The 23,721-nt window shown below is 39.5% G+C and overlaps 1 protein-coding gene across 1 annotated transcript; it reads right to left on the bottom strand.

Annotated features, from left to right (window-relative positions):
- Positions 1-218: 218 nt before the first annotated feature.
- On the bottom strand, positions 219-21,945 carry LOC121504336 (scavenger receptor cysteine-rich type 1 protein M130-like). Its single transcript, XM_041779048.1, has 8 exons — positions 21,892-21,945; positions 21,453-21,720; positions 20,963-21,018; positions 19,717-19,834; positions 19,497-19,613; positions 13,658-13,897; positions 10,961-11,257; positions 219-568 (listed from the first exon to the last, which is right to left on the bottom strand). Exons 5-8 carry the CDS (start codon positions 19,507-19,509, stop codon positions 219-221), a joined length of 900 nt encoding a protein of 299 aa, XP_041634982.1. The 5' UTR covers positions 19,510-19,613; positions 19,717-19,834; positions 20,963-21,018; positions 21,453-21,720; positions 21,892-21,945.
- Positions 21,946-23,721: the final 1,776 nt, after the last annotated feature.

Raw genomic sequence — 23,721 nt, 5'->3', positions numbered from 1 at the left:
TTCAACCCAACAACTGGTCTGGTCTTCCTGGTCTGTTGTCTCTTCAAGTCTCAGCTCAGAATAATTGGTACGTCTACATCAGAGTCTACCTGTGCTCCTCCTCTCTCTTCCTGTTTCTTTCATATTCCTGTTCAATCATGCTTTCATCTGTGTGTGTCTCAGTCAGCTGCTCCACTTTCAAATGTGCTTTCAATCATTCATTTCACTCATTCATACTTTCATTGGGACAACAAAGGGAAGTCAATCAAAGCTCCAGCTCTACCTGAGCAGGTGAGCCCAACAGCTGTAGCAGGTGGACAGGTGTTTCCAGTCAACCCTGAGTCTGGACAGTCCAGGAGAGCAGACTCGTGGCCTTCACACTGGAACTTCTTAGTCCAGAACGGAGCCTCCACTTCTCCAAACATTCCCCCCTTGAAGACTGAAGGAGCCCCACAGCCCAGCTCCCTGCAGACCACCTGAGCACCCTGCAGGTCCAAGTCCTCCTCACACACTGGGGACCAGCACTGGTCAGACTTCACCTCCAGTCTGCCTGAACACAGACCAGTCCCGTTCACCAGTCTGACAGAGTCTGTGGAGATTTCAGGAGAGAGAGAGAGAACTTGATCACAATCTAAAACCAGTCCTTTCTCTTCACTGGGTCCTGTCCAAGCTCAGCTGTAGGAGGATGGTAACAGGCTGAGAAAAGCAGCACATTTACAAAGTCTCATGGTAGACAGTTGGAAAGAAAAGACACAGACATTGGAGCGCTGTGTTTGGTGTTCATGTAGAAGAAACCAAAAACAAGGTCAGATGAGCAACAATGCAGGGGATGACTGAAATGGTGACAAAGATCTCCATAGGTTCACACAGAATCAGACAAGAGCTACAGAACTCACTGAAACAAAGTAACACTGGGCCTCATTCTCCCACATCACCCTGAGACTGTTGTTGATTTTGTTCTTAGAGTTTTTCAGAGAAACCTTGGTGGGATTGATGACACATTCTTAAGCTGATGAATTGTTCTCACAGGTGTGCTCATGAACTACAAGAACCCGCACCTTCCTCCTAATGAACATAGAAACACACCCCTTTATGCCCATATAAGGCCATGAGACTGCAGAGCTGTGTGCAAACACAGATGGTAAGCATGAGTGAGTGGAGAAGTGGTCAAATGTCAGTGATTTCCACAATAAAGTGTGAAGGTAACTGCCCTCTGGACTCCAAATATCAGAAATACTTTGAGAGTTCTAAAGAGGAAGTAATGCTGCTCAAAATGACCCTAAAAACACAATTCAGTTCTATTTTTAGCAGCAGTCATGGACATCAATTTAACCTCCAAACACATGAATTTGGATGATAATGCTGGTTCAGACAGCGCTTTCATCAGACAACATGCAGAATCAAACCTTCTATTTCACTGTGTCATTTTGAAACACACTGGAGTGCTGATGAGAGCAAAACTAAACATTTGATCCTCTCAGATCAGCTCTCAGATGTTCACAAGGGTGATCTGGAGTCTTTTTAGCTTTGCTTCTTTGCTGACAACAAACCAGAAATGAGAAATATTTGGTAGAGATCAGAATCTTGAAGAACTCGGTGGGAGGGCTCAAAGCAGGGTGCGAGTTGCCGGGGGGATGGGGGTGGTTTCCCCCTTTCTGGTTCTGATATCCCCCCCCCCGGTGATAAATCTTCCATCCCCGGTTGGGATACGTTTTATCCCTGCCTCTGCTCCGACTGAATGCTGGGCCATGGGCACGTTTACACACCGCTGGTGCACTCGCATTGGCCCATTGCAGCGCAGTGGCGTGGGAATATATTGCAAGTGAAATTGTACATAGTAACTTATTACAGCTCTACCAGCTTGGCACAGTCTGCCTCTTGTAAGTACAGCTGAAACCAGAAGTTTACATACACTATATAAAAAGGCACCCCCATGTTTCACAGTTGGGATGGTGTTCTCAGGCTTGCAAGCTTCCCCCTTTTTTCTCCAAATGTAACGATGGTCATTATGGCCAAAAAGTTCAATTTTAGTTTCGTCAGACCACAGAACATGTCTCCAAAAATTAAGGTCTTTGTCACTGTGTGCATTTGCAAACTGTGATCTGGTTTTTTTTATGTTTGTTTTGGAGTAATGGCTTCTTCCTGGGAGAGAGGCCTTTCAGCCCATGTCGGTACAGGACTCGTTTGACGGTTGATAATGACACACTCTTACCAGCATCTTCACAAGGTCTTTTGCTTTTGTTCTTGGGTTGAGATGCACTTTTTGGACCAAAGCACGTTCATCTCTGGGACACAGAACCCGCCTCCTTCCTGAGTGGTATGGTGGCTGGACATTCCCATGGTGTTTATACTTGCGTATAATTGTTTGAACAGATGAACGTGGCACCTTCAGGCATCTGGAAATTGCACCCAAGGATGAACCAGACCTTTGCAAGTCCACAATTCTCTTCCTGATATCTTGGCTGATTTCTCTTAATTTTTCCCATGATGTTACACAAAGAAGCAGTGTGTTTCAGGTGTGCCTTAAAATACATCCACAGGTGTGCCTCTAATTAACTCAAATATTGTCAATAAACCTATCAGAGGCTTCCAAAGACATGACATCATCATCTGGGCTTTTCCAAATCGTTTAAAGGCATAGTAATCTTAGTGTATGTAAACTTCTGACTTTGAAGAAAGTAATAAAAATTGTTTAAAAAAATCCTTTTCTCATTATTCTGGCATTTAGCAAATAGAAATAATTTTGGTAATCCTAATTGACCAAAAACAGGAAAAATTTAATCTGATTTAATGTTAGATGGTGAGAAAAAAAGTTTATGTGCCTTTTTATATAGTGTATGTAAACTTCTGGTTTCAACTGTACAATGAGTAGCTGACAGACATGTCAATCAATCAGCACTTACAGCCTCATCAAATCCCCACCACCCGTGTCAACCAGAGCCAATGACAGCCCATTGTACCGACTCAAACTTACCGGGCGGTAGTCTGTAAAGGAGCTGTAACAGCAGCATGTCCATATCCAAAACTATCTACATGTGAGCACAAAAAGGACATTACTAAAGGAGCAAGGACTTCTGATGCGAAGAGAGAAGTTTCTGAGATTTATATTAACAGTGAATGTTTGTAGGAATCCTGATGCTCAAACACCGCAGCTGCAGGTGCTCACTAGCGATCGGGCAGGTGCCACTTTCAAACCCATGTCATGATCTCAGACTGATAAAAAATCAATCTAATCTGAAACTAAGCGAGAAGAAACATCACCAGATCAGAAGCTAACCCTGTCAAAAACCACCATCAAGAAAGTCTTGAGCTGGTAAAATGAAACACTGCATGGAAACCTGATTTTTGACCCTTAAATGGTTGCAGCAGTAAGATCATACCTGCTCCAAAAGAGCGAATGTTTTCATTCTTCAAAGTGATTTAGAAACCACCATTTCAACAGTTTAATGGAACTAAAGAGACACAATGGACTTCATACGAACAGAGGACTAACTGGCCCAGAAAGCTGAAAGGATGCTCTGTGAGGGCGTGTAAGCTGAGTAAACCTGTAAAGATAGGCTTCATTTCACCTGTGATCGCCTGTGATAAAATTCGAATTATATTCTACAATTGTGCTTGTTTGTGAATTGAGTGGTGCTCGTATGGCATAGAGCTGCTGGCTGTGTTGTCCCATACCTGCTGTACAGTTTTAAATGAGGTTATTAGCGTTATTGTGCAAAGCTGTTACTTTTCTATGCATCTGAAGTGGGTAAATCTGGCACAACTTTACCAACTCCCAAGGTGCATGGAGGATGAGGAGGGTCTTGAAGAGAACAGAAATCTCCACCAACACTTGTAGTTAAAAGAACAACTTTATTAGACCGACGTGTTTCGGCATGTAACCTTCATCAGGGCCATCAAGAACCACATTGCAAGCAGCATTTAAATAGGGTAGTGTGGAAACAGAAAAAATGACCAATGGGCACTGCTAAAGAGGCACAGGGAGTGTCTGATTCACAGACATGGCAAGATGTGCTGAAACAATACAGGGAAATGATCACTAGGTGGGATTAGAGAGTATTCTGGGGTCATTTTAAAGTGCCATATGTGGGTGAGGTAAAACATTTTAAATTAAAGCATTAGTAAAAGCATTTTATGAAAGGGTTAAAAACACCAGTAAATACCTCTATAGAGGGACAGGTAAAAGTACGTCATAAAACCAGAAAATATAGAACGTAAGTTTGCAAATAAAAGCTTTAAAAGATAAAAACCTGACAAAAGCAATTGAAAAATAACTATAAAAACTCATTGATAGAAAAATCCTCATTCATCCCCCCTGGAAATGAACTTTTTAGATAAAAAATCCAAAATGCTTCTCTTTTTTTCCTGGCAAGATTTTTCCAAGCTCAGTTTAATGGCTTCTATGCCCAGGAAAGCTAGAGAAGACATAGGATGCCTAAATTCATTAAAATGTCTGGCAACAGGACTCGTTTCTTAATTTCTTTTAATGGCACTCCTGTGTTCTCTTATCCTGTCTCTAAGTGAGCGAGAGACTCAATTCCACCACCCCGAACAAGAAGAAGACTCAACAAAACCCCCCAAGCCACTCCCCTTTTTTTGGACAGGAGCCAATACCCCCCACTGAAAGCCCAGCACAACAGACGTCAAAGACTAAATGCACACGGCAGGGGAAAAGGAAAAGAACCAAGCAGCCGTCCACGGACCAGATCCCTAGGCCAGAACAGAAATCGGCTGTTCTCAACCTAAGCAACACTGAACTCACTTCCACTCAACTTTCAGTCCTTGAGCTTGGTCTATCCTTTGTCCCAACCCCTTCAGTAAGTCAGTTTGAGCACTTTCGAGATTTACAAAAATTTCTCAGAGATGTAAGACGAAAAGAATTTTTTATGAAAAATGATTCTTCCCTTAAACCTGTTTTAAATGATATCTTAACCAATAATTTTAGAATTAAAAGTAATTTTTACCCACCAAAGAACAGAAATCATTCAATAGTAATGTACTGTAGATTCGTTGAACAAGAGTTTGAAAATTTTTCTAAAAAGAAAAGATTCATGCACCACAACCTAACAAAAGACCAACAAAAAGCTTTGTCTGAACTTGAGAACAATAAATCTATAGTTATAAAACCTGCAGACAAAGGAGGCGCTATTGTCATTATGAACAAACGTGATTATGATGAGGAAATCCTTGGACAACTATCTAACATATATTTTTATTCAAGACTAATGTGACCCAACCAAGGATTACCTTAAAGAGCTGCGCTTACTACTTGAACAGGGACGTTCAGATGGTGATATTTCACTAAAAGAATCTAACTTCCTACTTAATGAGTTTCCACTAAAACCCTTTTTATATACTTTACCAAAAATTCACAAAAACCCTTTAAAACCACCTGGCAGACCTATTGTCTCTGGGATTGGAATTGATTGATTTGTACCCTCACTCAAATCTTTTATAAAAGACAGCTCTAAGTTTCTAATTTTACTTAAATCACTCCCTTCTATTGATTCAGATATAATCGTGTACTCTTGACGTTGAATCATTATAGACTAACATCAACCATCAGCAAGGATTAGACACCCTGGAATATTTTCTTAACACCAGATCAGTCCAAACCCCCTCCACCACATTCCTAGTGAACCTGGCCTCCTTTGTCCTCAAAAGAAATTATTTCTTTTTGACAACTCATCTCATCTCCAGATCTCTGGCACTGCCATGGGCACAAAAATGGCTCCCAGTTTTGCCTGTCTCTTTGTTGGTTTACTTGAGGAAAAAACTCTATATGATCAACAAAAAAACCCTTTCTACCTCACATTATTTCTTGGAAACATTATATTGATGATGTGTTTTTACTTTGGAAAGGCTCTGTCCCCACTCTATTTGAGTTTTTACAGTTTTTAAATCACAACTTTGCGGTCTAAAATTTACACTTAACTATAGCCTTGAAGAAATAAACTTTCTGGATATAAATGTCATGATAAAAGATAACATCCTCTCCTCCTTCCTCTATACTAAACCCACAGATCGCAATACACTTCTCCATGCTGCAAGCTTTCATCCTCTTCCTCTGAAAAAAAGCCTACCAGTCAGTCAACAGGTGAGAATAAAAAGAATATGCACTGCTCCAGAACAGTACAACAAAATCAAAGCAGAGATACTTTCCAAATTCAGGGAAAGAAACTACCAAGAACATTGGCTTGCTGATGCTGAAAACAAAGTAGATTCCAAAAACAGAGAAGACTATCTAAAAACCTCTAGACCAATAAAATCTAACCCAAAACTCGTCTACTGCACTACCTTCTGTCCCCAAACCATAGACATCAAGAATCTAATCCTAAAACACTGGCATATCCTCCAAAATGATCCCACCATAAAAAATACATTCAATCAACAACCCATGGTCACCTTCAAAAGAGGCAAAAACACAAGGGACAAAATTGTAAGAGCATGTCAACCACCAATCCAGACCACAAACAATCCGCTTCAAGGCAATTTTAAGTGTGGAACCTGCATTAACTGCCAATACACCAAAAACCTTAAATACTTTAATCACCCAATCACTGGACTCAAAATTAACATAAAAGATTTTATCACGTGCAAAACAAAAAATGTGATCTATTTGATAATGTGCCCCTGTAGTAAGGTCTATGTTGGTGAAACCTCTCGCTCACTTAGAGACAGGATAACAGAACGAAGGAGTGCCATTAAAAGAAATGAAAAAAACGAGTCCTGTTGCCAGACATTTTAATGAATTTAAGCATCCTATGTCTTCTCTAGCTTTCCTGGGCATAGAAGCCATTAAACCGAGCTTGAGGGGCGGCAACATACATCTTGCTTGGAAAAAAAGAGAAGCATTTTGGATTTTTTATCTTAAAAGTTTATTTCCAGGGGGTATGAATGAGGATTTTTCTATCAATGAGTTTTTATAGTTATTTTTCAATTGCTTTTTTCAGGTTTTTATCTTTAAAAGCTTTTATTTGTAAACTTACGTTCTATATTTTCTGGTTTTATGACGTACTTTTACCTGTCCCTCTATAGAGGTATTTACTGGTGTTTTTAACCCTTTCATAAAATGCTTTTACTAATGCTTTAATTTAAAATGTTTTACCTCACCCACATATGGCACTTTAAAATGACCCCAGAATACTCTCTAATCCCACCTAGTGGTCATTTCCCTGTATTGTTTCAGCACATCTTGCCATGTCTATAAATCAGACACTCCCTGTGCCTCTTTAGCAGTGCCCATTGGTCATAAACCATATGATCTGTCAACCAACCCACTGGTGCTGTTACCCCATTGGCTGATATATATATGTGGCTGTTTTTGATTGGTTTAAATTATGTAATTTAGTAACATTTTGATTTTTTTTCACTTTTTTCTGTTTCCACACTACCTTATTTAAATGCTGCTTGCAATGTGGTTCTTGATGACCCTGATGAAGGCTACATGCTGAAATGCGTCGGTCTAACAAAGTTGTTCTTTTAACTACAAGTGTTGCTGGAGATTTCTGTTCTCTTCATTTTTCTATGCATTCTCAGTACATACAGTTGCTATAGGTCTGCATGTTAACTCATGCAGACTATAATACTGTTGACAAATCCAGAATCTTTGTGTTGCAAAAGCCTGGTTGCACTTTGCTTTTGACGTGCTGTCATTGTTCTGTTGTCTCTTGTGCAGGTTTATTGCCTTGTTCTTGGCGGACATCGGTGCTCCTCAGTGTTGGCATTAAAAAGGAAGGGAAAGATTTGTTAATTGTTGTTCCAAGCTTTCCAAGAAATAAGAATACGGCTGATTGTATTTTAATAACTTTCAATAGGTCCAGATATAGAGAGGGAGGGAGAGAGGGAGAGAGAGAGAGAAATAGAGGAAAACTGAGCGAGCGAGCCCGTGCGTGCATTACGCAATAAACAGGAGGACAAATAGGAGAGACACCATAATTTGAAACGCACAAACCTTCTGCTATTTAACTGTGTTATCATAATTTCTGATAAACTGGGTGTGCCATCGATATGCAAAAATCCATAGTCTTTGGAATTTATCAGGCGAAAATCTCGGTCTGCATAAATTTTATTATTTATTATTTATTTCAATGCTGAGCAAAATGGATTGTCAATAGCTTATAATGAACAGACAACTTATTTACAGCCATAGTTCCAACAGATGTGGCTCCACCCCGCTGACCAACTGATCCATGAGCAGTTAGCTCACGTTAGAGTCCTATATAGCCTATAAGAGAGAATTGGTCGGTTAAAACACAGAAGTCCACAGTGCTGTTTGCACTATTCACTGATGACTGAGAAATGCTGTAAATGATATCTTAACCAATAATTTTAGAATTAAAAGTAATTTTTACCCACCAAAGAACAGAAATCATTCAATAGTAATGTACTGTAGATTCGTTGAACAAGAGTTTGAAAATTTTTCTAAAAAGAAAAGATTCATGCACCACAACCTAACAAAAGACCAACAAAAAGCTTTGTCTGAACTTGAGAACAATAAATCTATAGTTATAAAACCTGCAGACAAAGGAGGCGCTATTGTCATTATGAACAAACGTGATTATGATGAGGAAATCCTTGGACAACTATCTAACATATATTTTTATTCAAGACTAATGTGACCCAACCAAGGATTACCTTAAAGAGCTGCGCTTACTACTTGAACAGGGACGTTCAGATGGTGATATTTCACTAAAAGAATCTAACTTCCTACTTAATGAGTTTCCACTAAAACCCTTTTTATATACTTTACCAAAAATTCACAAAAACCCTTTAAAACCACCTGGCAGACCTATTGTCTCTGGGATTGGAATTGATTGATTTGTACCCTCACTCAAATCTTTTATAAAAGACAGCTCTAAGTTTCTAATTTTACTTAAATCACTCCCTTCTATTGATTCAGATATAATCGTGTACTCTTGACGTTGAATCATTATAGACTAACATCAACCATCAGCAAGGATTAGACACCCTGGAATATTTTCTTAACACCAGATCAGTCCAAACCCCCTCCACCACATTCCTAGTGAACCTGGCCTCCTTTGTCCTCAAAAGAAATTATTTCTTTTTGACAACTCATCTCATCTCCAGATCTCTGGCACTGCCATGGGCACAAAAATGGCTCCCAGTTTTGCCTGTCTCTTTGTTGGTTTACTTGAGGAAAAAACTCTATATGATCAACAAAAAAACCCTTTCTACCTCACATTATTTCTTGGAAACATTATATTCACTGATGACTGAGAAATGCTGTTAGGACAGATAATTAGCTGATTTTTTTGTCACTTCTCAGTCATTTTCCGTGCGCAGTGCTGTTTGTCTCTCTCGTCCGCCGGCTTGGCTGGTGAGGAGGAGCTGACTTATCATGCCATCAATGGTGGCATCTATGGTTAATCCAGTTACCGTAAAATACCAAATAACCGCCGGGTCCGTATTAACCGCCAGGTCCCAAATAACTGCTGGGTGTGCCAGTACATGACAAATAAACGCCTGGTGTAATTTATTCAAAGCTCCGATATGTGACTGAGAAGAGATGAGAACCGTATAGAATCAACTCCCAACTCCCCCTCCCTTCCTGGTCTTCTCCCTGTTTGAGCTCTGTAACTCCGCCCCTCTCTCTACGTGCCTCCTCGCGAATGAGAATGTCCGCTGAATTGAATACTGACAGTGGCAAAGCACTCGTGGAGTGATTCTGCTCTGCTTTTTCACTGAAATAAACGGCCGAATCACAGGCAAGAAAACACTTCATCTCATCATGAACAAATTCTACACAGGACTGAACACCGCCGTAATTCCGCCACTGAATCAACTTCTCACTGAGCTGAGATAGGGAAGCTACGGCGGCCAATAAGAACGCTTGGTCGGACCTGAGCCTGATTGGCTGCGAGTACTAGCCTCCTCATTGGCTGGGGCACCCCCGTCCCTTGCTCGTTTTCTCAAGTGAGATAGCAGCGCCGTGCCCCGGTGCAGCGAAAAAATAAAAATTACGACATTAACTTTAAACTGTCGTCAACTTTGTGTTTATTTAGTTCCTTCCCAGTATTTAAAGTGTTTACGGAGTGTTGAGTTGACAGAAGAAGACCAAAGTATAACTATGGTACTGTAATCTTGTCTTAAAAATGTAAAGGTGATATTCATACTGTTGTAAATAAATACTTTGATGAAATTGACCATATTTTTCCAATTTTTGCTAAGCAAGATTTTTGTGAGAAAAGAATTAAACCCCTGTTCCAAATAGCCACCTGGTCCCTAATAAACGCCTGGTCTGCTCAGGGATTGAGACAAATAAACGCCTCGGCTACTATTTGGTATTTTACGGTATTATTATATGGTTATGTAGTTTCGTATCCTCACAAACTACGCACTGCCCTCTCAAAAACCAGGTGATAATAGGCTTGAAGGTTCACAGTGTATGCCTGGCTATAGATTAAAGGCCAGTTGCAAGATGCATTTTTTTTTTTGTTTTTTTTTAATGTCCCTCGCTCTGGTTTTTCAACAATTCGCACCCTGGTTCAAAGAACAAATGTCTCCCTAAGAACGCTTGGTGAAGGAGGAATCAGAGCTTTCATGGATGATGATACCAGAGCAGCTGATTTCCAGGCCTTCATCACTGGACCATCCCATGTTCCACACATTCCTCTCATTAAAAAAAGCTGTTTGAGCTCCACAATGATGGACTCCAGACCACCTGTTTGATGATCAAATGTCTTTTTCTCACATTTGCTGTTATCAAAGTGTTTCTGAATGAGCACAGCACTTTGAATAATGTTTCTCTTTTTCAACTCTAACTCACAGTTTACCATTACAGAGGTACAAAAAAGGTCTAAAGGCAACAATAGTTACCACTCATTCAAATGTCAATTTCTGGACAAGAGAACGTAGAAGAGAAAATAAGCAGGAAATGTTCATATGAGACTCTGTTAACACAGTGATGTGATGAAAAACATTCAGAAAGATTTTGGCACTAATGTGTTAATACTGATACCTGAGCAGGTCATTTCCATCACATAAGAGCTGGACCAATCCTTTATTCTCACACATTCCTTCAGTGTAGATTTAGACTCTACACAACCAGGGATGATCCGCCACACAGGTCTGTTGAAGTATTTCTCTATCAGTTTAGATGAAACAGCAGAGCCACAGCCAAGTCTTCTACAAATCACAGCTGCATCCTTTAGAGTCCCGTAACCTGGAAAACCTGGTCTCCATTCTCCATGGTGTTTGATCTCTAGTCTACCAGAGCAGGTGCTGGATCCTCCCACCAACCGGACTTCATCAGGGTCTGACCAAAGACAAGGAAATAGTTCAGAAAAGACAAAGGGGGTCTACTTCACCTCTCCTCTAGCAGATCTACAGTAAGTTGTGGAGTCCCTCAGAAGTCAAAGCTCAGCCCCGTTCTCTTCTCAGCTTTACATTTTCACATCAAGTTCAATAATCAACAAACAATATCTTTACCCACCGCAATAAAATCAGCAAGGGGTTATGTAAAGGTTTCCGTATCTTTGTTTGTTTGTTTGTATGTGTACAAGATAACTCGAGAACGGAAAGTCAGATCTTCACCAAACTTTCAGGGAATATTGGGATGGTGACAGGAAAGAATCGATTAGATTCTGGTGATGATCAGCGCACCCGTTCGTTTGTTTCGGACTTGGAAATTTTGAACACCATAGTAATCAATAGGAGCATAAGTTCCTCACTGGTGCTGGCCATTCTAGTTACCACTGTAATGCTGATGACTTCTAGCTTCAACTACATACAGAAACTAAATCTAACTCTAAATTATCACAACTGTCTAAACTAATTTTCCTCCAAGTCAATCAAAACAAAACCAAAGCTGTTTGTTTTCTGTTGTTTACAACAAACAGATCCTCATTTCCTAATCAAATCAAATAAAATTGATTATACACAACTGGACTCCAATAAAGGATTAAATCAAAGTGACTGACAGTGAGGATTACATTAATGTGTTTTGACAGTGAGGATTACATTAATGTGACTCTGACAGTGAGGATTAAATTCACGTGACTCTGACAGTGAAGATTAAATTAATGTGTTCTGACAGTGAGGATTAAATTAATGTGTTCTGAGAGTGAGGATTAAATTAATGTGATTCTGACAGTGAGGATTAAATTAATGTGTTCTGACAGTGAGGATCAAAATTAATGTGACTCTGACAGGGAGGATTAAATTAATGTGTTCTGACAGTGAGGATTAAATTAATCTGATTCTGACAGTGAGGATTAAATTAATGTGTTCTGACAGTGAGAATTAAATTAATGTGATTCTGACAGTGAGGATTACATTAATGTGATTCTGACAGTGAGGATTACATTAATGTGACTCTGACAGTGAGGATTACATTAATGTGATTCTGACAGTGAGAATTAAATTCATTTGTTCTGACAGTGAAGATTAAATTAATGTGACTCTGACAGTGAGGATTAAATTAACGTGACTCTGACAGTGAGGATCAAAATTAATGTGTTATGACAGTGAGGATCTAAATTAATGTGACTCTGACAGTGAGGATTAAATTAATGTGTTCTGACAGTGAGGATCAAAATTAATGTGACTCTGACAGGGAGGATTAAATTAATGTGTTCTGACAGTGAGGATTACATTAATGTGACTCTGACAGTGAGGATTACATTAATGTGACTCTGACAGGGAGGATTAAATTAATGTGTTCTGACAGTGAGGATTACATTAATGTGATTCTGAAAGTGAGGATTAAATTAATGTGTTCTGACAGTGAGGATTACATTAATGTGTTCTGACAGTAAGGATTACATTAATGTGACTCTGACAGTGAGGATTACATTAATGTGACTGACAGTGAGGATAAAATTAATGTGTTCTGACAGTGAGGATTACATTAATGTGATTCTAACAGTGAGGATTAAATTAATGTGACTCTGACAGTGAGCATTACATTAATGTGACTCTGACAGTGAGAATTAAATTAATTTGTTCTGACAGTAAAGATTAAATTAATGTGACTCTGACAGTGAGGATTACATTAATGTGACTCTGACAGTGAGGATTAAATTAATGTGACTCTGACAGTGATGATTACATTAATGTGACTCTGACAGTGAGGATTAAATTAATGTGACTCTGACAGTGAGGATTAAATTACTGTGACTCTGAGAGTGAGGATTAAAGGAAAGTGATCTGACAGTGAGGATCAAAATTAATGTGACTCTGACAGTGAGGATTAAATTAATGTGTTCTGACAGTGAGGATTAAGTTAATCCAACTCTGACATTGAGGATTAAATTAATGTCTTCTGACAGTGAGGATTAAGTTAATCCATCTCTGACAGTGAGGATTAAATTAATGTGACTCTGACAGTGAATGCTCTTGTCGTCAGTAGAGTCTGTTGGTTTTAAAGAAAGCGGTGTGATAGTGGTTTATGGTTAATATAAAGGATTTGATCTTAAAGATCTCTGTCTCCTCTCAGTAATGTTGTCAGATACTCAGAAAAACTACAGGAGCCTGTTAGTGACAAAATGAAGAATGTGTTGAAGCTGCAGGCTGATGCAGGCTATGTGTTAAGATCATAATAAAAAATTTTTTTCACTCCAAACACTTTTGATTTTGCCTGTCACCACAGTGAACAGAGCAAAATGGAATCATTGTAGAAGCTCTACAGTTCAGATCAACAGGAAGTCAAACTTACCTGAGCAGTTGAGCTGCAGGTTTCTAGAATATGACGGTGGTTCAGTCCTGGAGGAGTTCTCTGGTGGTTCCAGTGAAAGTACAGAACCACATTTCAGCTGTCTGCACAGCGTCTCTGCAGACGTCAGGTTCCATTCAGACAGAGAGACGTTAACTGCTCTCCAGTCGCCTCCATCTCTCCTCTCCAGGATCCCAGCACAGCGGCTGGCTCCGCCCACCAACCTGACATCATCAGGAAGCGCTAAACAGAGACACACAGGTAATCAGTGCACAGAGTTAGAGACAAAGGAAGACAGGACGAAACGGCAGTCCACTCTGAGGTGATCCAAATCCTTTATTAAATAGGGATGAAGGCATTTCAACTGCAGCAAGTCTTCATCAGGACAGCTGCTGTTTCTACCATGGCCTCTATCTGAAATCAATCTGCTCCTTCATTCTTTCATTTTCTGCTCTTTCATGCTGGTCCTCTCATTCAGAGAGAACCTGATCCTGGTTCTAATGTTCTAGACCGTTCTGACCCGTGTAGCTCACACTCTCCTCTACCTATATAAAGAAAAGTGAACTTGTCAGTTCATAGTCACATTTATGAGCTTCATGGTAAAAAGAGCACACAGCAGAGACATGCATCCATCACTGACAGCTGAGCTCAGTGATATCTAAGGCACATGTTCCCTTTCCAATATCATATTTCATACCTCAAACATGACTGCAGGGTTTCTCTGACATGTGTAAATATGAAACAGCATTCTAGAGACATTTATTAACCCTTCTCAGGCTGCTTCAGCGTCCTGTTCAGTTCTGATAGAGAGAGTTCAGAGCTGAGTGAATCCTGAGGACAGCCAGAGAATGAGCAGGTCATTTCATCAACACTCAATCAGAGGGAAAATGGAGCTATGTGACAGTTTCAGGTCAGGATCAGTCAAACATCTACCTGTGGAAAAACCTCCAGGTGTGAAGAATAACACAGGAGGGGGTTTATTTTAGGGAGATCAGCAAACACACCAGGAGATGACTCCATTTCATTGGTGGATAGAAGGACACAGACAATTTACTTCAAGTAAAAGCGCTGAATTAAAAGCTTTCATTGATGAATAAAGGTACATGGTAACACCAAAATCATACGTTTATCAGAGGATAACATTCTTCACATGCAGAATGTTTCAGATCAGATTTCTACAGGAGGGTTAAGTCTGGCTGCGTGCACCACGTTCAGACCCATGTGTGGACAAACGAGGGGTTATTTTATCAGATGATCAGAGATGTGTTTGAGTCTTTGCATGATCTTCATCAGCACAAAAACACAGATATCATCACACCACCGTGTTCAGTCAGGGAAAGAGGGAGTCAGATCAGAGTAAACACATGCTATCCAGTCAGATTTATAGACGCTAAATGGACTTAAGGTTCAAAAGCACCGTTTTGAAGATCTTCAACACCACAGGGTGGACGTCAGTATAGACCAGTGAAGCAGTGGGAGCATTTTAGGGTTAAATGTCTGACATCAAACGCCACTGTTCTCTACAACTGTCATTGTAAACTGGTTATAAAACAGACATGACATGGTCTTAGATAATTATTAATTCACTGTTTGAATATTCAGTGGCTTTCAGGGGAGCCCCATTTCCTCTTCACACCACGGTTTTCCAAGTCACATTTTAATGGATTTTTATTCATTTATTTAGATTCCCCATCAGCCTCTACCTATGACCTGCCCGAGAAGATAAGGCACGCTGAATCAGTTGATCAACTGAGTCTTTTGCTGTCTTTCCTCTTTTTATATTTTTCTCTCTTAGATCTTCTACTTCTCTGTCAAATCTGACCTTAAAGCCTCTCTGTCTGCTCTTATTCTTTCTGATTCTTATGCGATATCTCCACTTCTCCTATTTGGTTTTTAGAGCCCTCCCCACCTGCTTTTATTGTATCCCCCTCTGCTGAAGAGGCAAGAATGGAGCAAGAACACTATAAATGTTTTTCATTGGTCAATGAGAGCAGGCGTAGTGGAAGCTTGAAGCTTCTCATCGGTCAATGAAAAGCTCTGCACACTGAGAAAGCAGCAGCTGTGATGATTTCATTAGAATAAATCTATAAAGACTCTGATTTTCAAAGAGGTCAAAAATAAGGAACAAAAGGCGTTCCCTATCAGTTCAGTAAGAAACATGCACTTTAGCTTCCAATAAGGAATGATTCCTGATTTTAAGGAACGGTTGGCAACCCCAAATTCAACAACTTAAGTATCGCACAACAAGTTTAATAAAAAATACATAATGAAAACAATCAGAGGACATGTGTTTTTTTACCCACAAAAATCCTTGAGAAAAAAGCCCACCTCACTGATGAGTTCAGGGACCGTCGTAACTCTGAGCCTTATTTTAGTGCAGCGCTGCCACACATGAATGACCTGAGCAGGAATAGATGCAGAATTCTGCTGATTGGTGGGATTTATTATGTAATAAATAAGCAAACAAGCAACTCTGAGATATTTACACTGTTGTACACTGTTACACTAATGTACATAAAATAAAATATTGCTAACAACCTTTCAGAGTTCCCTCTAAACGTCTCATCTGAGGCTGTCCCCTCAGCCCCCCGTTATTCAGACTATGATTACCTGAAAGATAGGTACCATCAGGGCTGATGAATAAGACCCTAGAGCAGTGGTTCACCCCGACTACATCTGAAAACATCGGATTTATCTACTGATGTGCAGACGTCCCTCTTTAAAGCTTACTTCTGTGTCGCCACTTTAAAACCCTGGAAAAATGTCAAGTGCACAAACAAGCTTCCTTCAATACAAAAACTTCTTTGTGAGGACTAACAGTGTGAGTTTGAGAGTCAAACAAACAGCAGTGAAGAGGCAGAGAGCCTGTGTAGCCTCAGAGCAGAGCTAGACTACTGTACAGACAGTGAGTGTGTGTGGGGGATGAGGACCATGAGGAACACATTACACACAGTAAGTTATCAACTCTTAATAATGTGAAGACCAGAGTCAAAGATTGGCTACCAATGATCAGATATTCATAACTTCAAAGAACCATTACAGACAAGATTATACAGTAAATCTACTGTCCTCCTCATATTATCATATATGCCATTAATTCATGTCAAAGCCTGTCATTAATGAGATTAATTTCTTTAATCTCTCAGTTGTCCCACAGGTGTGAGGGTCCTACCTGAGCTCCAGAACCACAGAAACACTATCAGCACTCTCTGATCCATCGCTGTCACCTCAGCAGCCTGTCCCTCTCTGTGTCCCTCCCCGGCTGGTCGTCTTCTTTATCAAGCCTTCACGTCCTGCCCACTGACACTCATCGGCCTTTTTTTCTAATCTATTTCCTGTTCAGCTCATACTTTTAATCACAAACTAGTTTTCAAAAAGCAGAAAGACACCATTATTTATCACCAAGTGACAGAAAAAAAAAAATCTGTCCCAGCAGCCATCAGTGAGATCAACAAGTCCAGTTTTATCCCTCAAGTTCAAAAATGCTTTATTGGCATTAATGGTTGAAAAACAGTCAAAGCAGATCCTGGAGCATAAAATACCCTCATTTATCCAGTGAGGATAACATGGATTCCGGGTCAGGTGTGTGATCCCAGAAGGACCGAGGGTTTCTGACCTGACAGTGTGAGCTGTATTTCACTGAGCTGGAAGTTTCTGCCGTTGTTTTCAATGTTATGGATGTATGGACATTGTTTACATCGTCACCTTTGAAGAATAAAGAGGGACTTGTTTCAGTGGCGTGGCATGAGGATTTTTTTTGAGGAAGCCAAATAAGACAATGCCTTTAAATCTATACAGCTTTTTGGGCTGTTTTCACTTAAAGAAAGTGTTGCTGCTGATGATGTCGCCAGATATGCTTTTATAGTTTGTTTTACACACATGTATTTCACATGTATAGATGCAGCCCCTTGCAGCGACATTGCACTCTCTCTCACACATATGCACACACATGCACACATGCTCTCTCGCCCTTTCTCTCTCTCTCGCCCTCGCTCGCTCATCAGTGAATGTCCTTGACAATTTCTGTTACTACTTTCACAAATGTACTTAATTTATGGCTCAAATCCTGCTAGAAATTCAAGAAAGGTCCTAAAAAGCACACTTTTGAAAATGATCAAGAGAAGTTCAAAGTTTTATCTGTTCACATCATAGATACCAGCTGGCTGAAGGCAATCTCACGCGAAATTTAACACAGCTCGCTGTCAGCGCCTGACTCGACATGCAAAGTTGAGTCTCATTCTTCCATACTTTGTAAAGGTATGAAAGCCAACTCATTCAGCAACATATGACAAAAACAACTACAAAGTCCCAACAACAACAACAACACATAATTGACAACCAATGTACATGGAGAAGCTAAATCAATGACAGTGACAACGGGCGCTGTCTGTGGTGCTGATATACTGTTGGTGGTGTTTAAGGCCATTTTTAGTACTGCAGTAAAATCATCGTTTTATCTTACTGATTAACACACACTGGTGAATCCAGGTGAGCAATGCAAAGACGCAAGCTGACCGTGAAGATTTTTTAAATGCACACATAACCAAACAAGAAGTTTAGCCAAAAGAAAAGCAAAAAATAGAAAAGGGTACTTGAGGAGGAAGGCCTTTCTCCTGTCCTTCATTGTGGCAAAGTGGTCAATAACCATGTCATAGAATTCCCCCCTGGTCTTTAAGCTATCCACAACAGCAGAGTCAATGGATATTTTGCCCAGATGTACAAGACTGTCTTGTCCGCAGCTGCTCCTCAGATATAATGCTGCAACAATAAGCCCCGTTAGAATCTCCCGGATTTTCTTCACTTGGTCGTCCTGCTTTTTTGTGCTAATGCTCCTTGCTAACTTCCTTATCCTTACACGTCCAAAAAGCTTCAGTTTCACAGCAAAATCTATGTGACTTTGGATTTACCATGCTTCTCAAACCTAGTTAGATAATCAGCTTTACTAAACTGAAGCTACACCCTGCAGATATGTAGCAAACTGAGCTACTAGTTACTCTCCAAAAATAATCAGCTTTACTACACTGAAGCTACACCCTGCAGAAATGTAGCAAACTGAGCTACTAGTTACTCTCCAAAAATAATCTTTACTACACTAAACATAATCGATATTATATGAAGGTATATTTCTGATGCTGTGTAGGGATAGGAACCCACTACCAAGCAGTGTAAAGTAATTAAAAATAGCCCAGATTTGATATATTTTAACACTAAAGAGCTCACTATGTGTAGCCTGTGCATCACTTATTTTAAAATCATTAAGAGTTTTATTCTTTTTTGAGCCGTTCTTTATAAAGGGGAAGTTTACATGTGATAAAGGGATATTATTTTTCTGAAACCATGTTACTATAATGCCAATACACTTTTGAATGCAGAACTACTTTAAACATTGCATCTTTACATTGTAGTTTTACACTTAAATCGGTGATCTGGACCCTTTTCGACCATTTATTTTTATTATATACAATTATTTTACCAATAATAACCTGTCTCCATCATTATCAGCCTCACAGCTGGAGTTTAAAGACATTTTAAGGCAATATTTTCATCTGCATCATTATCTGATCACTGTCATGTTGAATTTAGTTTGTGCTGCTGCCTTCTTTCTGTTTTAGTCTTGATAAAGTTACCTGCTCATTCTCTCAAAGGCCTTAAGAATCACGCAGCTCTGATCTCACTTTACCAATATGATCAGAACGCTACGTCATAATGAGTCATAACAAACTGAAGCAAATGAGGCAGAGGATAAAACCACTCCAATTATGGACAAATATTATCTTCAGTAGGAATAAAGTTGTTTGATGTACTGTTTAGATGTGTTCTCGAGCCTTAGCCACACACCTACCCGTCATCCACATCTGAGTCAGAGGGCTCCAGGTAGTAGACCCATCCTATGCAATAAGTTTTGGGCTCCAGTTCCCCTAGAATGAACGGACATGGCGCATCTGATGCTCAGTAACAGCTGGAAAGAGGTTACAAGTTCTGTCATTAAATAAAAGTGCAGAATGCTCTTGTGACTGTTAACTTTATAGGGGGTTTGTTTTGTTATTTTACCCAGGATTCACCTGTTTTTCCTCAAAGGTGCATGCAGCTGCAGGGACCACATGTTCTTGCTCATGATGTCAGTGTCACGCAGGAGTACGGAGTAAAGACCATTCTGAGGCGTAGCCCAACGTGGACAAACTGGAAATGGAAAAGTAAATCAGCACGGCTTGGTTTGGATCGGCACGGCCAAAAGTCATGGTGGAAAAGCTCCTTGATAGGGCTGTAGCTAAATCCAGGGAAGCTTTTCCAGCTCCTTGGAACTATGGCACAAGCTCTTGTCCCTGATTCTACACCCCCGTCTACTCTCATGATGCTTCAGCACTCAGATCACAACTAGGAACTTTTATTATAAAGGATTTGTTGGCAGTAGCAGATTTATCATTGATTTAATTTAGCTTTAGCTACTGTGTGCTTGTTCTGCAGAGACACTCTGCAGAACAAGCACAATTGCTGTATGTTGCTGTTTTTACAGACGTCACACCTGTAGAGGAGAGAGCACACTGTTTACATTATTACAAAAATCATGATTCAGTCAAGAGAGGCCAGACGAGGAGAAAACTAAAGAACTAGCAGGAACATTCCTGGGAAAAGTCTGAGAGAAGAACTGAGCTGTTTGTGGTCACAGATGCAGCTCACTTCAGTAAACTTAGAAAGTTTTTAGGAGTTCTGTGCATGTGTGAATAGAGCTTTACATTCTTATACTAATGATGGCACATATTACCCAGCCATTAATACAGTTGTTACAGTTCTCCTTTACTATCTCTAACTTTTATGCACTAGTTCACCTTTACAACCTGTTTGCACCTTGCTGCTTTTTATTTGATTTTTCTCTATTTTTGTCCTGTTAAATGTAGAAAGCTGTTTTTAGTCACCAGTTGTCTCTAAGGGATGGTTTATCTGTCTGTGAGTGAAAAAAAATCCTGTCACGCAGCACATCAGCTCTTACTGCTCAGTGTTTTTATCAGATTGGTTTTGAGGTTATGAAAATGTGAGACAGCCATGAAGCTGTGGGGGAGCTTACTTAGAAATGTTTGATAAGAAGTGGCACTCAGATGGTTTGCTTGATATTTTTCTTCTTACCAGAAATCAAGTGACAGGATGATGATTTGATAAAATACAAACAAACTTATATAACTGCTGCTTATATAACTAAATATTTTCTCTGTACCTGATGAAACACAGCTGACCAACTAAAATAAGAATTAAAATTCTCCAGTCTTTCACTGGTATGTGTGTATAATGTATACATTTTATCATCCGTCTTACCAAAGTCTGACTGAGTCAGATGAATGTCGTTCAACTCTTCAGCCGGATGTCATAAACTGTAAAAATAAACAATATAATACATTATGAACTTGTATAAATACATGTATCTATATATACATATATTAATTTACATTAAAAATTATCTTCAAAGTTGATTTATATTAAAATGCTTAAAAGGAGGGGTGTAAAAATAACTATAGTCATTTTAATAATATATACACCTATATGGTTCATTTGTAAAGGATTAAAGGTTAGGTTAAGGTCTTATTATGATTTTATAGTGATAAGAATAAGTGATAAGCTGTTTGTATCAAAATACTACAAATGCAAAACCTGACTTTCAAACAAATGCACACCATTTTTCAAACAAATCATGCTTCACAAACTAATACCACATGCCCTATTATTAAAAAACAGAATTCATGAACACAAAGACTCAAATCATGCAATGACAAGCCCGAAATCCAACAAAGAAACAAAAAACAGTCACGTGAATTTTGTCAGTGATGTTCTGCCTCAGATTTTCTGACAAATGTTAACTGCCGGGGGTGCTGCTTGTGGCGATCCAAAAGCGGTAGTGAGGAAAGGCAGTGGAAAATCCATTCCGGGTCGCTACCACTCCATGGAAAATACACAACAAAAACAGTGGTTGGATCATGGCATATTTAAGTCAAAAATGTCATTCTAGTGTCCCCTTGCAGTTCAAATAACAAGCAAACACACCCGTATTTAAGTTTCCATGACTGTACAGCAGCGATCTGGAAAGACAAAGAAGCCACCTTAAAAATACTTAAAGACGTGCTTTGCCTGAAGGCAGAACTAAAGACTCGTTGTGCTTCGGTGTAAAGACAGTTCATCGCTGCAGCATGTACCCACAGCTTTGGTTTTATCTTCACTGACATTCTCCAGCTATTTAAAAAGAAAATCACCATTAAGCAGACCTGGGTCTGTCTCCTCACTCATCGCTGCTGGCTGTGTCCAACCCTCTCACCTCTTCACCCCCAGGCACGTAAACATCAAAGCTGGAGGACTACGGGAGCAAGTTGTGATCAAACTTAGTCGTATGATTAAACTGCATTATCATTTTTAACACGTTAAGGTTTCAACATTATTCACAAGCGTTAACGCGTTGATGTTAACAGCCCTATTATAAATATTACTAGTCCAAATAAGTGCCTCATGAGTTGCCATACCTTTATCTGGAGCACAGAAAGAGCAGTGAACGTACACTGGGTCCTGTCCTCCACATTCTGACAGATTTACCACAGTGAATGCTCATCCAGGAATCAGATTACAGTCCTTTAAACCTCCCTCCATTTCTGTCAAAGCAGCAAAACACTGTAAAAATGCTCTAATACAAATATGAGTCCTGCACACAAAATATTAAGAGAGTAATGTAATTATATGACACAAAATAAACTTGATGTGACATAAGCAATAAAACAGCATTTCATATAGGGCTGGGCAATATATCGATTAAATCGATAAATCGGGTTTTTAGAAAATCGAGATTTTGAAAATTGAAAATCGAGATTTTCTGTTAAACTTTACTGCTGTTATACTAAAGTAAAAGCTACTGTAAGTAGCTTTAATTTTATGATCATTCTGGCAAGGCTGTTAACAAAATGATCCATTTTTCTCTAACATATTGCTAATGTGTAACCACAGTGTTCCCAAATACATAAAAACATCCTGCTCTGTTTTTTTTTTAAAGATTTATTTTTGGCCTTTTTACCTTTATTTGATAGGACAGTGGATAGAGTTGGAAACAGGGAAGAGAGCAGGGAGAGACATGCAGGAAATAGTGCCACAGGCCGGCTTCGCCTTAACCACTCGACTACCAGCATGCCATCCTGCTCTGTTTTAATAATCAGATTCATTCTGAATACTTTTAGTAGAAACTGAAATTAAAAGAAGTTTTGGTCTGCTTGAGACTTTAGAATTACTTTCTGTCTTTTTCTTAAGCAGATAAAAACTTTCAGAGTCTGAATGTTCGTGTAAATAACCCTCCATAGTGCACTTTTAAAGATAAGTTTACAGCTCACACTTTGACCTTTAAATGAACATTCAGTTCAATTTTGTTACAAATAAAAATGATAAAAACATTATTATTATTATTATTATTGTTACTATAAGTATTGTTATTGTTATCGTTGTTGTTGATAAAATGAAAGAAACCAGGGGCCTATAGCACGAAGCGTGGTCCGCTCACTCCGGGTAACTCACATCTATCCAGGGTTGACTAACCCCAACAATGGCAATCAGGATAATCAATAGCACGTTGCGGGTTATCCACACGGTAACTTAACCCAGGTTTGTCTCATCAAGAGCCGTGAACGTGCACGTATAAAGGGAGGGCACAGAGGCAGCTGACCAACTGCAATCATGAGCGCTAAATAGATGGAGAATCGCAAGGAAGCAAGTGGCAGGGCACCCTACTTCACATGTGAGGAGCAAAGATTAATAATGATGAAGTACGAGGAGGAAAAAGTCCGAATCCTGGAAAAAGGAAACACCGTGGCGGCTGCCAATCGCAGGCAAAATGCGTGGCAGTGCATAGCAGACTGTGTAAATGCGTAAGTTACTCATCAATGGCTCAGTCTGACACTGATCACACTCATGAATCCCATGAAACAATATACTCTGCAAATGAATTGCGTGCATTACAATCATCATCTCATTCCCCCAGATGTTATCCTTCTGGAGTGAAAAGAACCTGGGTGCAGATTAAAAATAAGTGTAAAAAAATCACTGCGTCT

Source organism: Cheilinus undulatus, linkage group 22 (assembly GCF_018320785.1).
Source record: "Cheilinus undulatus linkage group 22, ASM1832078v1, whole genome shotgun sequence".
Classification (NCBI taxonomy): Eukaryota; Metazoa; Chordata; class Actinopteri; order Labriformes; family Labridae; genus Cheilinus; species Cheilinus undulatus.
Note: the sequence above shows the minus strand (reverse complement) of the source record. Positions and strands in the feature narration are given on the sequence as shown.

Bases quoted from the DNA above. Each gene is read 5' to 3' on its own strand.
- LOC121504336 (XM_041779048.1), bottom strand. The intron at 11,258-13,657 runs GTAAGTTTGACT...GTCTTTGGTCAG, and splicing joins CCTGCAGCTCAACTGCTCAG to ACCCTGATGAAGTCCGGTTG. The intron at 569-10,960 runs GTATCAGTATTA...AAATCTCCACAG, and splicing joins GATGGAAATGACCTGCTCAG to ACTCTGTCAGACTGGTGAAC.